The sequence below is a fragment of the Aotus nancymaae genome, unplaced genomic scaffold, assembly GCF_030222135.1.
Source record: "Aotus nancymaae isolate 86718 unplaced genomic scaffold, 86718_ANA_hifiasm-v0.15.2.pri h1tg000049l, whole genome shotgun sequence".
Taxonomy (NCBI): Eukaryota; Metazoa; Chordata; class Mammalia; order Primates; family Aotidae; genus Aotus; species Aotus nancymaae.
In genome coordinates this window covers 15,396,684-15,409,667 of record NW_026988463.1, presented here as the reverse complement: position 1 = coordinate 15,409,667, position 12,984 = coordinate 15,396,684, and the positions used below count along the sequence as shown (strand labels likewise).

The 12,984-nt window shown below is 45.2% G+C and overlaps 1 protein-coding gene across 5 annotated transcripts in view; it reads left to right on the top strand.

Annotated features, from left to right (window-relative positions):
• CLEC16A (C-type lectin domain containing 16A) overlaps positions 1-12,984 on the top strand; it is a 236,214-nt gene that overhangs the window by 168,411 nt on the left and 54,819 nt on the right. For all 5 annotated transcript variants that reach the window (XM_021668004.2, XM_012453201.3, XM_064362502.1 and 2 more), the window contains exons 19-20: positions 7,703-7,854; positions 10,773-10,977. In XM_021668004.2, the coding sequence (XP_021523679.2) occupies positions 7,703-7,854; positions 10,773-10,977 (357 nt within the window). The remainder of the gene's footprint in view (positions 1-7,702; positions 7,855-10,772; positions 10,978-12,984) is intronic.

The following is a 12,984-nucleotide window of genomic DNA, read 5'->3' as shown; positions in this document are numbered from 1 at the left end:
AAAAATAGAAGGTAGTGCCCGGGAGTAGGAGGGCCATGTCACCTTTCCTTGGAACGAGGTTCCGCTGGGAGACACGCCATACCTTCAGGGTCCTGGGGACGATGGACATCTGCCATACTACCTTTTGCCTGTGGGGCCTGGTTACTCCCCAGAATGGAAGCTTGATCTGCACGACCTTTCATGGTCCTTAGCATCCCACTGGGGCCCTGAATTCCTCGAGGTGGGGGCCAAGCCTCATTCTCAGTATAGGTACTTAGCGCCTAGCACAGAGCCTAGCCCCAAGTGGGCACCAGACTGTGTACTTGCACATGTGAGCTGAGCTGGACGCCAGAGCTCCTGAACTCACAAGTCTGATGGTGAGAAGAACTTCAGCTTGGAAACATCCACAGCTATGTCCCAAGGGTGCTATTAGAGAGCTCTTGGTTTTCCACCATCACCCAGTTCTAAGTGATTGTCTGTCATCTGCATGATCAGGCCGAGCCCGGCTGGCCAGCAGCTTGGCCTAGTGCTGTTCTCCAACCCTGGCTGGGCCTTATAAAGACCTGAGTCCCTTTGTGTAAAGCTGTGGAAAGAGACTCACCTATTTATTCAATTTTAAGTATACAAATAACATACCTATTTTCCCTTTGGAAAATCAGAGCAGTGTGTAGAAGCTAAGATCAGCCTGTAATCCCAGCACTTTGGGAGGCTGATGGGGGAAGCTCCTTTGAGCCCAGGAGATCAAGACCAGCCTGGGCAACATGGCACAATCCCATCTCTACAAAAAATAAAATATTAGCTGGGTATGGATGGTGCATGCCTTTAGTCCCAGTAACTTGGCAGGCTGTGGTAAGAGAATCACTTGAGCCTGGGAGGCTGAGGCTGCAGTAAGCAATGATCGCACCACTGTACTCCAGCCTGGGTAACAGAGTGAGACCCTGTCTCAAAGAAAAAAAAAAAAAAACAAAGAAAAACAATTCACCTTGGTGCTTCTTTTTCTAGTCATCAGTATGTTCTTGAGACTTAGCTCTTTTGAACTCTCTGGAGAGCGAATTCATCCCATGTCATTGCCCTTGGTTTTACACAGAATGAGTAAACACATTTTAGTAAGACTTTCACTTCTTGCTGGACATTTGAGTCTTCACAGTCTCTTGGTCCACGCGTGTGAGTGTTTTTCTTGGGAACATACCAATTTCTAGGTCATAGAATGTGAAAGTTTCAGTTTTAATAAATAATGCTAATTTGCCCTTCAAAATGACTATGCTAATTTATTCTCCCACTGGCAGCTTTTGAGAAATGCCAATTTCTCTGCACATCCTCATAACACCTGATGTTATCACACATTTTTATTCTTGCCAATCCTATGGGCAAAAGATGATATTTTGTTTGGATTTGTTTCCTGATTTCCTGTGAGGAAGGGCATGTGTGTGTCTTTACTGGCAGTCCCCATTCATCTGTAAGTGTGGCCTATGCAAATCCTTCACATTTACTATGGTATCTTTTGCCTCTTAAATCATACAGATAATCGAGCTGATCATTGTCTTCTGGTAATTTTCTTAATAGAATCCTGAGCCCCACTCCTTTAGAATTGGAAGTTTGATGGGCAGTGAGATCTGGGGATAGTGGATGGATGACCAGGAAGCCTCATGTCACCTGTCACCTGCACTGGCCTCTGCTTGCTATGGCCACTCCTGAGTGTCAGTCAGGGAGGCTGCCACATGCCACGACAGAGCCGCCTGCCACCAAGTCCTTCCCACGGTACCTTAGCACTCAGCATATTCCTGCTGGCTCCCAAATGCACACATGAAGGCTGCAGGCAGAGGCCTTGGAGGGTGGGTCGAGTGGATTCCATTCAGCAGTTGTCTCCTGGATTCCTCCTCAACCCAAGACCCCATGGCAATCCCAAGGTGACCAGCCTGTGTCTCCTAGGGTTCCACAGCCAGTGTGTGGAGCAGCCAAAGGCTGGGGCAGGGTACAGGAGTTCTCTGAAACAATACCTGATGGGCCCACAAAGGAGTCACCCCAAACCAGCATTTCCTTGGTCTCCCTTGCGGATGGCATTCGCTTGTAATCCGTAGAAGCCACTTCATTTCTCCTTAACTGCCCCACAGCCTCTGAAAAGTGAGAGGCTCCCTCCCTGGGATCCTTCCTGTCTCACTGGTGCGGCCGCATTTTAGTTTTCTTAAGAAATCTCTCACTGTGTTCTCACAGAGCTTTGATGTCTCAGTTACATTTCTGAAAGCTGTTCCGTTCTGGGGTTTTATCCTTCCTTTTTTGTTCTTTGTGGTGGAGGTGGCAGGTCCGTCTTCCGCTGAAGCCCCTCAGGCAGGCTTAATGAGGGAGTTGCACTGCCTGGGACAAACCCCACTGATGCTGACACGTGTGACTGTGTCCGTTTTCCCAGATCAGACTCTCAGATGAACTTCTTTTGTGAATGTGAAAACAGAAGGTTGTCAAGTTGTCCTGTGTAGAGCGGGAAAAGGGAAAGGAGAGGAGGGGGAAGGAGGACAGAAAGAGAAAGAAAGGAAAGAACGTGTTTATTGTTTTTATTCTATTTTTAAAGAGAATTTTTTAAAAGATTCGCATTGAGGAAATGTTTTAAGTTTTGTTTGTTTGTTTTGAAACAGGGCTCACTCTGTCACCCAGACTGGAGTGCAGTGGTGTGATCATGGCTCACTATAGCCTCAACCTCCCTGGGCTAAAGTGATCCTCCCACCTCAGCCTCCTGAGTACCTGGGACTATAGGCACATACCACTATACCTAGCTAATTTTTCTACTTTTAGTAGAGATGGGGTTTGCCTTGTTGCACAGGCTGGTCTGGAACTCCTGGGCTCAAGTGACCCGCCCATCTCGGCCCTCAGAAGTGCTGGGATTACAGGCATGAGCCACCGCCTCCAGCCTGTTTTAAGTATTGAGTAAAGAAAACAAACTCTACCTACCACAAAGAAATTGTTTATAAGAATGAATATGATGACTTCCATTTTTGAAAATACAGAAGACTAGTCACCTAGAGGATCATCCAGTATGAAACTAAAAATTCAGCATAAGATAAACATGTTATTGTACATTTTATGTTAATATTACACATTTTATAATATATTAAAACATACATATTTTATTTTAATTTTTTTTTAGAGAAAGAATCTCACTATGTTGTCCTGGAACTCTTGGGCTCAAGTAATCCTCCCACCTCGACTTCCCACAGTGCTAAGATTACAGACGTGAGCCACCATGCCAAGCCCTAAAATATATTTTTAAAAAAATATTTTCAAATACCTGGCTGGACTGCTGGGAATTGGAAAGAAGATTCTTGCTGTAGATAATAAGAAAATACAAATGGGTCAGACATTATAGCTCATACCTGTAATCCCAGCACTTTGGGAAGCCGAGGCAGACAGAACACTTGAGGCCAGGAGTTCGAGACCAGCCTGGCCAACATGGTGAAACCCTGTCTCTACTAAAAATGAAAAAATTAGACAGGCGTGGTGGCACGTGCCTGTAATCCTAGCTACTAGGGAAGCTGAGTTAGGAGAATCACTTGAACCCAGGAGGCACAGGTTGCAGTGAGCTGAGATTGCGCCACTGCACTCCAGTATGGGCAACAGAGTGAGACTCTGTCTCAAAAAAAAAAAAAAAAAGGTACAATACAAAGTGCCAGATTTACTCTGAGGGTACCTGGCTGACCTTGGGGGTTGTATGCTAGAGAGAATAGAGGGAAACTTGAGTCCTTTAAAGACCGAGGGGACCAGCTGGCCAATATCCACACGGTACCAGAATCTCAGACAAGTTACACTGTCAGAGGATTGAACTGAGGCATACCTTGCTGGGGGTTGCCCGAGAAAGGCAAGATTTACCTATGCTTTTAGATCAGGATGAAAACTAAAAAAGTAAAGGGGAGAAATCCTTGGAGAATGCATGAGCCCAAGTTTGTTATCCTGTGTTTCGGCCAGAATTGATACCGTCTGTCTTACCTTTCTCCTCCCAGAATAAAGTTGAGCCAAATATCTGGTTAAAGTGCTCCCAGCAGCACTTACCAGGGTGGTGGAAGTATTCCACAACTGGGATGTAGCCATGAATAGCTGTGAATGGTCCTAAAATTCAGCACTATCCAAAATAGCAAACTCATGGAGTCAACCCAGGTGCCCATCAGTGGTGGAGTGGATGAAGCATTTACACTATGGAATACCACACAGCCATAAAAAAGAACAAACTCACGTCCTTTGCAGGCAACACAGATGCAGCTGGCAGCATAAGCAAATTAATGCAGGAGGAGAAAACCAAACACCACGTGTTCTCACTTACAAGTGAGAGCTAAACATTGGATACTCATGGATGTAAAGATGGGGGTGATAGACACTGGGACTGCTAAAGGCAGGGGGATGGCAAGGGTTGAATAACTATTGGATACTATGCTCAAAGAAAAAATTACTAAAACTCAAACTGTATACTTAAAATAGGTGAACTTCATGGTATATAAATTAGACTTTAATAAAACTGTGAAGAAACAACAAAATGTATCGCCTACCCTCTACTTATCAGAGACTTGTGTTCATGTTTTGGCACATTTTCTCTGTACTAGTATTTCTTTGTAGGGAGACTTTTTTCTAAACATGTCAAACTCATGGTAATAACATTTTTATCCTCCTTCATTTAAAATTATAATGTTTTCCACAGTCATTGCAATTACTTGTAAAATGATTTTTAACTTGGGCTTATTCTATGTGTTTCAAAAGTATGTCTTGAATACTTTCTCATTTTAAAGTAATTTTAAACAGTAGAGTGGGACATAGAACAAAAATGAAAGTTCTCCCCTTAATACTTCTCCCCCACACACACTCCCACCTCCAATTCTCACTTCACACCTCATGGGTAGCCACTGTCCACAGTTTGGTTAAACAGTTTTTAACTGGGCATATAATTTTGCATCTGGTGGGAAAAAAATTATACTCAAATAGTTCTCCTGTTTGAGGACATTTAGGTTGTTTCCAGACTGAGCACTCTCATTTAAAACCTAAGTGGCAGAGGGTCACATACACCAATAGACCTTAGATTTAATTGTCCTGTGTTACTGTGGTGATTTCCAAGTCAAGGATAGGCATTAAATTAGATATTGAATTTGGGGATAGCTTTTTTTCTTTTCTTTTCTTTTTTTTTTTTTTTTAAGACAGGGTCTCACTCTGTTACCTAGAGCGCAGTGATACAATCATGGCTCACTGCAACCTCTCCCTCTTGGGCGCAAGTGATCCTCCCGCATAAGCCTCCCAAGTATCTGGGAGGCTTATTTTTTTCTGCTTTTTGTAGGGAGAGGGTCTCACTATGTTGCCCAGGGTGGTCTTGAACTCCTGGGCTCAAGCAGTCCTCCCACCTTGGCCTCCCAAAGTGTTGGGATTATAGGCACAACCCACCGCATCCAGCTGGGGACAGTTTTCAAGAGAAGGAACCTAGCATATGCAGAGGACACCCACGCATAAGACCCATGCTTTTCCTGCCTTTTCTCATTTACCACACCAGCCAATTCAAGATAAGGGACGTGATTCTCATTTTACAAATGGGAAAACTGGTTCTGAAGGGCCAAGTGCCATACACATCCAATGCACATCCACATACAACATCCAGTGCAGGACTTGGCTCTAAACTGTCACACCCTGAGTTGAGGGCTTGGTGATGCTGTAACGGGTCAGGGGACTCTTGCTTTACTGTCTTTACTTAATTCAGTGAACTTGGTTTAACCATCACAACTGTAAACCACTATTAGTCTATACAGAAGCACTGAAATGTTACTGAGGTTCTTGGTTTAAGTAAGTTCCATTTGTCTATTTTTGACTTTGTTGCCTGTGCTTTTGAGGTCTTAGTCAGTCATGCATTCTTGCATAGACCAATGTCCAGAAAAGTTTTCCCAGGATTTTCTTCTAGGATTTTTATAGTTCTGGGCCTTACATTTAAGTCTTTAATCCATCTTGCGTTGATTTTTGTATACAGTGAGAGACAGGAGTCCAGTTTCACTCTTCTGCATGTGACTATCCAATTTTCCCAGCACCATTTATTGAAAACGGTGTTCTTTCCCCAGTGTCTGTTCTTAGCAGTTTTGTTGAAGATCACTTAACTGGAAATATGTGGCTCTATTTCGGGTTCTCTGTTCTGTTCCATTGGTCTGTGTGTCTTTGTTTTTGCTGTTGAGACAGTCTCATTCTGTCACCCAGGCCGACGTACTGTGGGGCGATCTTGGCTCACTGCAACTTCTGCCTCTCGGGTTCAAGTGATTCTTCACCTCAACCTCCCGAGTAGCTGGGACTACAGGCACACGCCACCACGCTCAGCTAATTTTTATATTTTTTGATAGAAACAGTATTTCACCATGTTGGCCAAACTGGTCTTATAACTCCTGACCTCAAGTGATCTTCCCGCAAAGTGCTGGGATTATAGGCATGCGCCATAGTGCCCAGCCTTTATGTCTATTTTTATACCAGTACCATGCTGTTTTGTTTACTACAGCCTTGTAATTTGAAGTCAGTCAGTATGATGCCTCCAGCTTTGCTCTTTTTTGTTTGTTTTGAGACAAGGTCTCTGTCACCCAGGCTAGAGTGCAGTGGGATGATCACAGCTCATTGCAGCCTTGAACCCCTCTGGGCTCAAGCCATCCTCCCAGCTGAGCCTCTTGAATAGCTTAGACTACAGGTATGCACCACGACACTCAGCTGAGTTTTTGTATTTTTTGTAGAGATGGCGTTTTGCCATGTTGCCCAGGCTAGTCTCCAACTCCTCAGCTCAAGCAATCCTCCCACCTCGGCCTCCCAAAGTGCTGGAATTACACGTGTGAGCCACTAAACCTGACCTAGCTTTGCTCTTTTTGCTCAGGTTTGCTTTGGCTATTTGGGCTCTTTTTTAGCACCATATGAATTTTAGGATTTTTTTTCTAATACAGTGAAGAATGATTTTTTTTGATAGGAATTGCATTGAATCTGTAGATTGCCTTGGATAGTATGGTCGCTTTAACGATATTGTTTCTTCTGATCCATGAACGTTGGATGGTTCTCCATTTGTTTGTGTCATCTTCAGTGTCTTTCTTGGGTTGCTGATTTTGTTGTTGTTGTTGTGTTGTTTTGTTTTGAGACAGAGTTTTGCTCTTGTTGCCCAGGCTGGAGTACAGTGGCATGATCTCAGTTCACTGAAACCTGCACCTCCCAGGTTCAGGCAATTCTCCTGTTTCAGCCTCCCAAGTAGGTGGGATTATAGGTGCGTGCCACCACACTCAGCTAATTTTTTGTCTTTTCAGTAGAGACGGGGTTTCATCATGTTGGCCAGTCTGGTCTCGAACTTCTGACCTCAAGTGATCCACCTGCCTTGGCCTCCCGAAGTGCTGGGATTACAGGCGTGAGCCACCACACTCAGCCATGCTAGTTGTTTTTAAGCTACAGTTTGAGCACCTAACATGCAGTACACATTGGACAGATGATTTATGTACATTAGTCCTAACTAGTAGCAGTTTGGGGGAGTGGGCATTATCTTTGTTACCCAGATGAGGGATCTTGAGGTCCAGAGAGGCAAAGAAACTTTCCCAGCATAACTGGCAGAGAAGAGACTCAGACCTAGGTCTGTGTAACTCTTGGCCTGGGCTGTGACCACTGAGCTCTGCTCGTGGTGGAATGAGAGTCAGCTGTGGTGTCTCCATCAGCCTGGGCAGCCAGACTGTGCCTCATCCTCTTCCTACCTTCTTCCTCCCAGATAACAGCGACTTGATTGCGTGCACGGTGATCACCAAGGATGGCGGCATGGTCCAGCGATTCCTGGCTGTGGATATTTACCAGATGAGCTTGGTGGAGCCTGACGTGTCCAGACTTGGCTGGGGAGTGGTCAAGTTTGCAGGCCTTCTGCAGGTAAGATGGCCAGGAGCTCTGGAGTCTCTTCTCAGTTGGACACACACACACACACACACACACACACAATCATCTTTATCATTAATTTCTAGTGATATACGAGGTATATGTGAACACATTGTCACCCAAAAAAAGCTAAAATATCACACATATGCACAGATGAAAATAAAGTCCTCTTTGACCAAAACCCTCAATTCTTACACCTCCCCTCCACAACAGATAATCTTTATCAGTGTGACCTTTCCAGATCTGTTTTTCTGCCAAATGCATATATAAAGGTAACTATGTGTACTATTTTTTAAAATGAGATGCATATACTTGAGAGTGTATATGTATGTTTTTTACGATGCCACTTTGAATGTGTTCTGAACTTTGCTTTTTTCATTTAATATCATCAGTAGTATGTCTTGGAAAGCCAGCCACATTCATACACCCAGACCTCCTGGTATTCTTTTTCACTGCTGTGCGACTATAACAAGCCATATTTAGCCCATGCCCTGTCGGCTGTTTCCAGTTTTCTGCCTTTCCAGAAGGTGCTGCCATGAACGGAATCACTCTTACTTCTTTAGGCACTTGGGTAAGATTTCCCTAGGCTGATACCAAGAAGCTGAGGTGTACTAACTTTAAGTGTTAATAGACACTGCCAAATACCACTCTAAAGTGATGGTTGCCACTGGTATTTTTGAGAATTCCCATCTGCTCAGCGTCACTGCAGCAGAGCTAGGCTCTGACTTGCCAGGCACCACACTGGGGCTTGTGTTTGGGTTTTTTGTTTTGTTTTGTTTTTTGTTTTTAATGTTTGCCATTGTGGGCTGGGAGTGGTGACTCCTGTCTATAATCCCAACACTGGGAGGCCGAGGCAGGTGGATCACTTGAGGTCAGGAGTTCGAGACCAGCCTAGCTAACATGGTGAAACCCCTTCTCTACTAAAAATGCAAAAATCAACCAGACTTGGTAGCAGGAGCCTATAATCCCAGCTACTTAGGAGGCTGAGGCATGAGAATCTCTTGAACTCGGGAGGCAAAGGTTGCAGTGAGCTGAGATTGTACCACTGCACTCCAGCCTGGGCAGCAGAGTGAGTCTCAAAAAAAAAAAAAAGTTTGTCCATGTGATGGATGACTAGTGTCAGCTCATTGGGTGCATAAAGCAAAGAATCAGAAGAGCTGAAAGCAGCCTCCCAGGTCACCCCTCTGCCATACCCCTTGTCTCTGGATGTCCAGCTGACACTTCAGACTTGAGCTTTGCCCTGCTTCAAGGCAGTCCATTTCTTTGCCAGCCAGCCCTGGTTTCTGGAAGGGCCTTACTGAGGCCCCCACCTCTGCCTTGCCACAGCCTGACCTGCTGTCTGTGTTCCGCTCTCTGCGAGAACCACCCACGTACTTGAAGCTGCTGTTACAGCCTCTTCCCCAACCTCCTCCTCTTCAGGATCTTGCTATTGTAAAATCGTCTTTTACAAAGTGTGATGTGAGAAACAACTATAGAAAAACCTTTCATTTAAAAAAAGCACTCCATGTAAGACATTGTCCATTAAGTGACTTATGCTTATCTGTCTAGGCTTTATCTAGACTTATGATTAATTTTCTTTAGAATTTAGTGTCAGGAAAGTGTTTTCCTCCCCTGAAGAATTAATACATGTCTTCCATCAGACAATGAAAGCCACATAAACCTTTTTTTTTTGGCCATCTTCCAATAGCTACTATTTGTCAGCTCTTTACTCTACCACTCTCCCTGCTTTAAATGCAGAATACCTCATCTAATCCTTACTGCCGAGTTTTGATGGGGTGTTATCTCCAGAGAGCCCGTGCCAAATGTAATGCCTGAGAACCATAACCATCTTCCTCTGTGAGCCTTTTCCAACATTGTCCCCGCCTCTTTTAACATTTCTGACTTTTGTGTTCATCCCCTCTCAGGCTTTTATATCAGATCACCTCAAACCTTGATGGGAGCAGATTCTCTATGAAGAGTTCATTCTGAGGTTTTAGACTGGGTTTGTCTTTATTATATTTTGCTGCATGTTTGTTTCTTCTCCACCTTCGAAACACAGCTTCCTTCACATCTCTGCTTGATGACTTTTCCTATCCCTTTCTCTTTTTTCTTTTCTTTTTTTTTTTTTTTTTTTTTTGAGACAGAGTCTCACTTTGTCACCCGGCTGGAGTACAATGGCACGATCTCAGCTCACTGCAACCTCCGCCTCCCAGGTTCAAGCGATTCTCCTGCCTTACTCTCCCAAGTAGCTGGGATTACAGGTACACACCACCATGCCTGTTTCTATTTTTAGTAGAGACGGGGTTTCACCATATTGGCCAGGCTGGTCTCGAACTCCTGGCCTCAAGTGATCCACCCGCCTCAGCCTCCCAAAGTGCTGGAGTTAGAGGAGTGAACCACCGTGCCCAGCCCCTGTCACTTTCTCAGGATTAGCTTTTCTCTTTTGGGACCAGAAATTTCTCAAAGATGTGCAAATGGCTGCCAATGATGTCCCATTCTTAGAAGAAATAAGGAAGAAATTGATGAGTAGCTGAGTGATTATGTCTAAGATCATGCCAGATGGTGATAGGAATTTTGGTTCATTATTTCTGGCTCCTCAGAAGTAAGAGTTTGCCTGTCGTGTTACCTGTAGCCTCTTGAAGAAGCTTGTGGTACCCTCTTATTCATGAGCTGACCCAAGTCCTCTTGGAAACAGGCACCAGCCACCACCACTCACATCCTCTCCTTTGGGGTACTCTCTGCCTCCCACACTGTCTTCTCCCACTGGGCCTGGTCTGCCTTGTGCCCATCCTTGACTCTGTTGGACTTGAGAGGCTGATTATCTTATATCAAAAGCAGAGTTGAATTTGGAGACCTCTTTCTAGATGCCACAGCTTCTAGCCACCCTCCTCCCAAACCCAACAAACCCCTTTCTTTTGCTTCTCACTTTGCAGGACATGCAAGTGACTGGAGTGGAGGATGACAGCCGTGCACTGAATATCACTATCCACAAGCCTGCATCCAGCCCCCATTCCAAGCCCTTCCCCATCCTCCAGGCCACCTTCATCTTCTCTGACCATATCCGCTGCATCATTGCCAAGCAGCGCCTGGCCAAAGGCCGCATCCAGGCGAGGCGCATGAAGATGCAGAGGATAGCTGGTGAGTGGCCAGGCCCTGGTGGAGTGTTCTCTGGGCACTTGGTGGGGCAGGGATGTTTGTGGTTCTCACACAGACCTTGAGAACCCCCATAGCATAGAAGAAGACACCTATGATTCAGAAATTGTTTTATATGAATACGAGAAATGTCCCATTTCCTGGGTGTTTGGTTTCTGGTGAATTTCTAGGGCTTCATGGAAGAGAAAGGGAGCCCTCCCTAGCAGCAGGAGGCCAGGAACAAGTAGACGTCACTGTGGGACCACTCTTCTCAGCCCTTCACACTGAAATTCTCAAGCTTATGTTAACAAAGTGCTTTAACATTCCTCTACCACCTCTGGTCCTTGAAACAACTCGAGATCTGTAGGGACTGCTCTGCCCATTTTACGGAGAAGGAAACTGAGGCTCAGGGACTTGCCCAAAGTCATGCAGGCAGAACCCACAGGCAGAACTTCCTACTAGAAAACTTACCCCTTCCTCCTCCTGCTTCCCAATTCTTAAAAGAGGTAGCCCTGCTTGGTGAAAGGCTGGAACCCTTGGAAGGAAGTCATTTTACATTTCACGGGGATTGCGGTGAATTTCTGAGGAAGTCTAACACTACCCAGTGTCAGGAAGGCCAAGATTTCTTAGAAACAAAGATGAGGGAGATGCATTCATTGGGCAGGAAGGCAAGGCTTTCTCCTCGGCTTTTCAAGGAAGGCATTCTGTCAACTCCTAAAATTATAAAGTCTTTCTCAAGATACCCAGTGCCATTCAGTTCAGACACCAGTGGTCATCGGAGTGGCTTTTGAGAGGATTTTAGGCCTACCTGGGGATGTGGAGGTGCTTTCTCAAGGGATAACTTAAAATAAGCCCTTGGCCAGGCATGGTGGTTCATGCCTGTATCTCAGCACTTTAGGATGCCAGGGCAGGTGACTCACCTGCACTCAGGAGTTTGAGACCAGCCTGGGAAACATGGCAAGATCCCATCTCTACAAAAAATACAAAAATGAGCCAGGTGTGGTGGCACATGCCTGTAGTCCCAGCTATTTGGGAGGCTAAGGCAGGAGGATCACTTGAGCCTGGGAGGTGGAGGTTGCAGTGAGCCATGATTGCACCACTGCACTCCAGCCGAGGTGACAGAGTGAGACCCTATATCAAATAAAAAATAATAATCCCTCGGAGGGCCAGTTACAGATGCAATGATTTACTGTGATGATTTGTGCAGGCCAGCATCCCACGTCGTCATCCCCATCTCATTTCTCACTTAGCTGAAACTTGGCCTACAAAATCATTACTGAAGCATTTTGTAATGTGCAAAGTGACTTAAATCATTCAGCCCTTTCTTTTAAGATTTATTTTCAGAGAGGTTTTTTTTTTTTTTTTTTCATGTAAAACAATTTCTCACAGCTGGCATGAAGACCAAATATTTCATTTGAAAATTGAGAATTATGCTGTAAAGTGGATGTTAGAACTAAAGCCTTGGGTATTTCTTAAATTGATTTTAAAAAGCACCCCTGAATGGATATATTGGGAGATTTGTTTATGGAAGGGAGGATAGCGGCTGAGACAGATAAACACCCACTCATAGTTATACACATACATGCACATACATATTTTCACGTGCTGCTCCGCATGTGCAGATATACGTACACACATATGTGTGTGAACTCTCTGGGCAAACTCGGCTCCACTCGCTTGGGATCTGAAACAGCCTTCGTCAGGGTCCTTTACGCATGGAAGTTGAGAATCCAAAGTGGAAATGGACCTAGCATCCATTCTACTCCAGGAGCCCGGGCTTGAACCCCTTTCTCCTTGGTCTCCACCTGAAGGCCTGAAGCTCTCACTTGGCATTTGCTGTGCCTTGAGCCTCAGTGGGATCTTTGATGTTGCGTTGGACTCCCCAGCTCAAGGCTGCCTGCCGCCTGCTTGGCGTCTCCCAAGTGATGTGCCTAGCAGGGCCACAGCCACTACAATGTCCCCCCCACCGAAATTCTCACCACCCACTCTGTCCCGCGTGCTGAGAGTAAACCA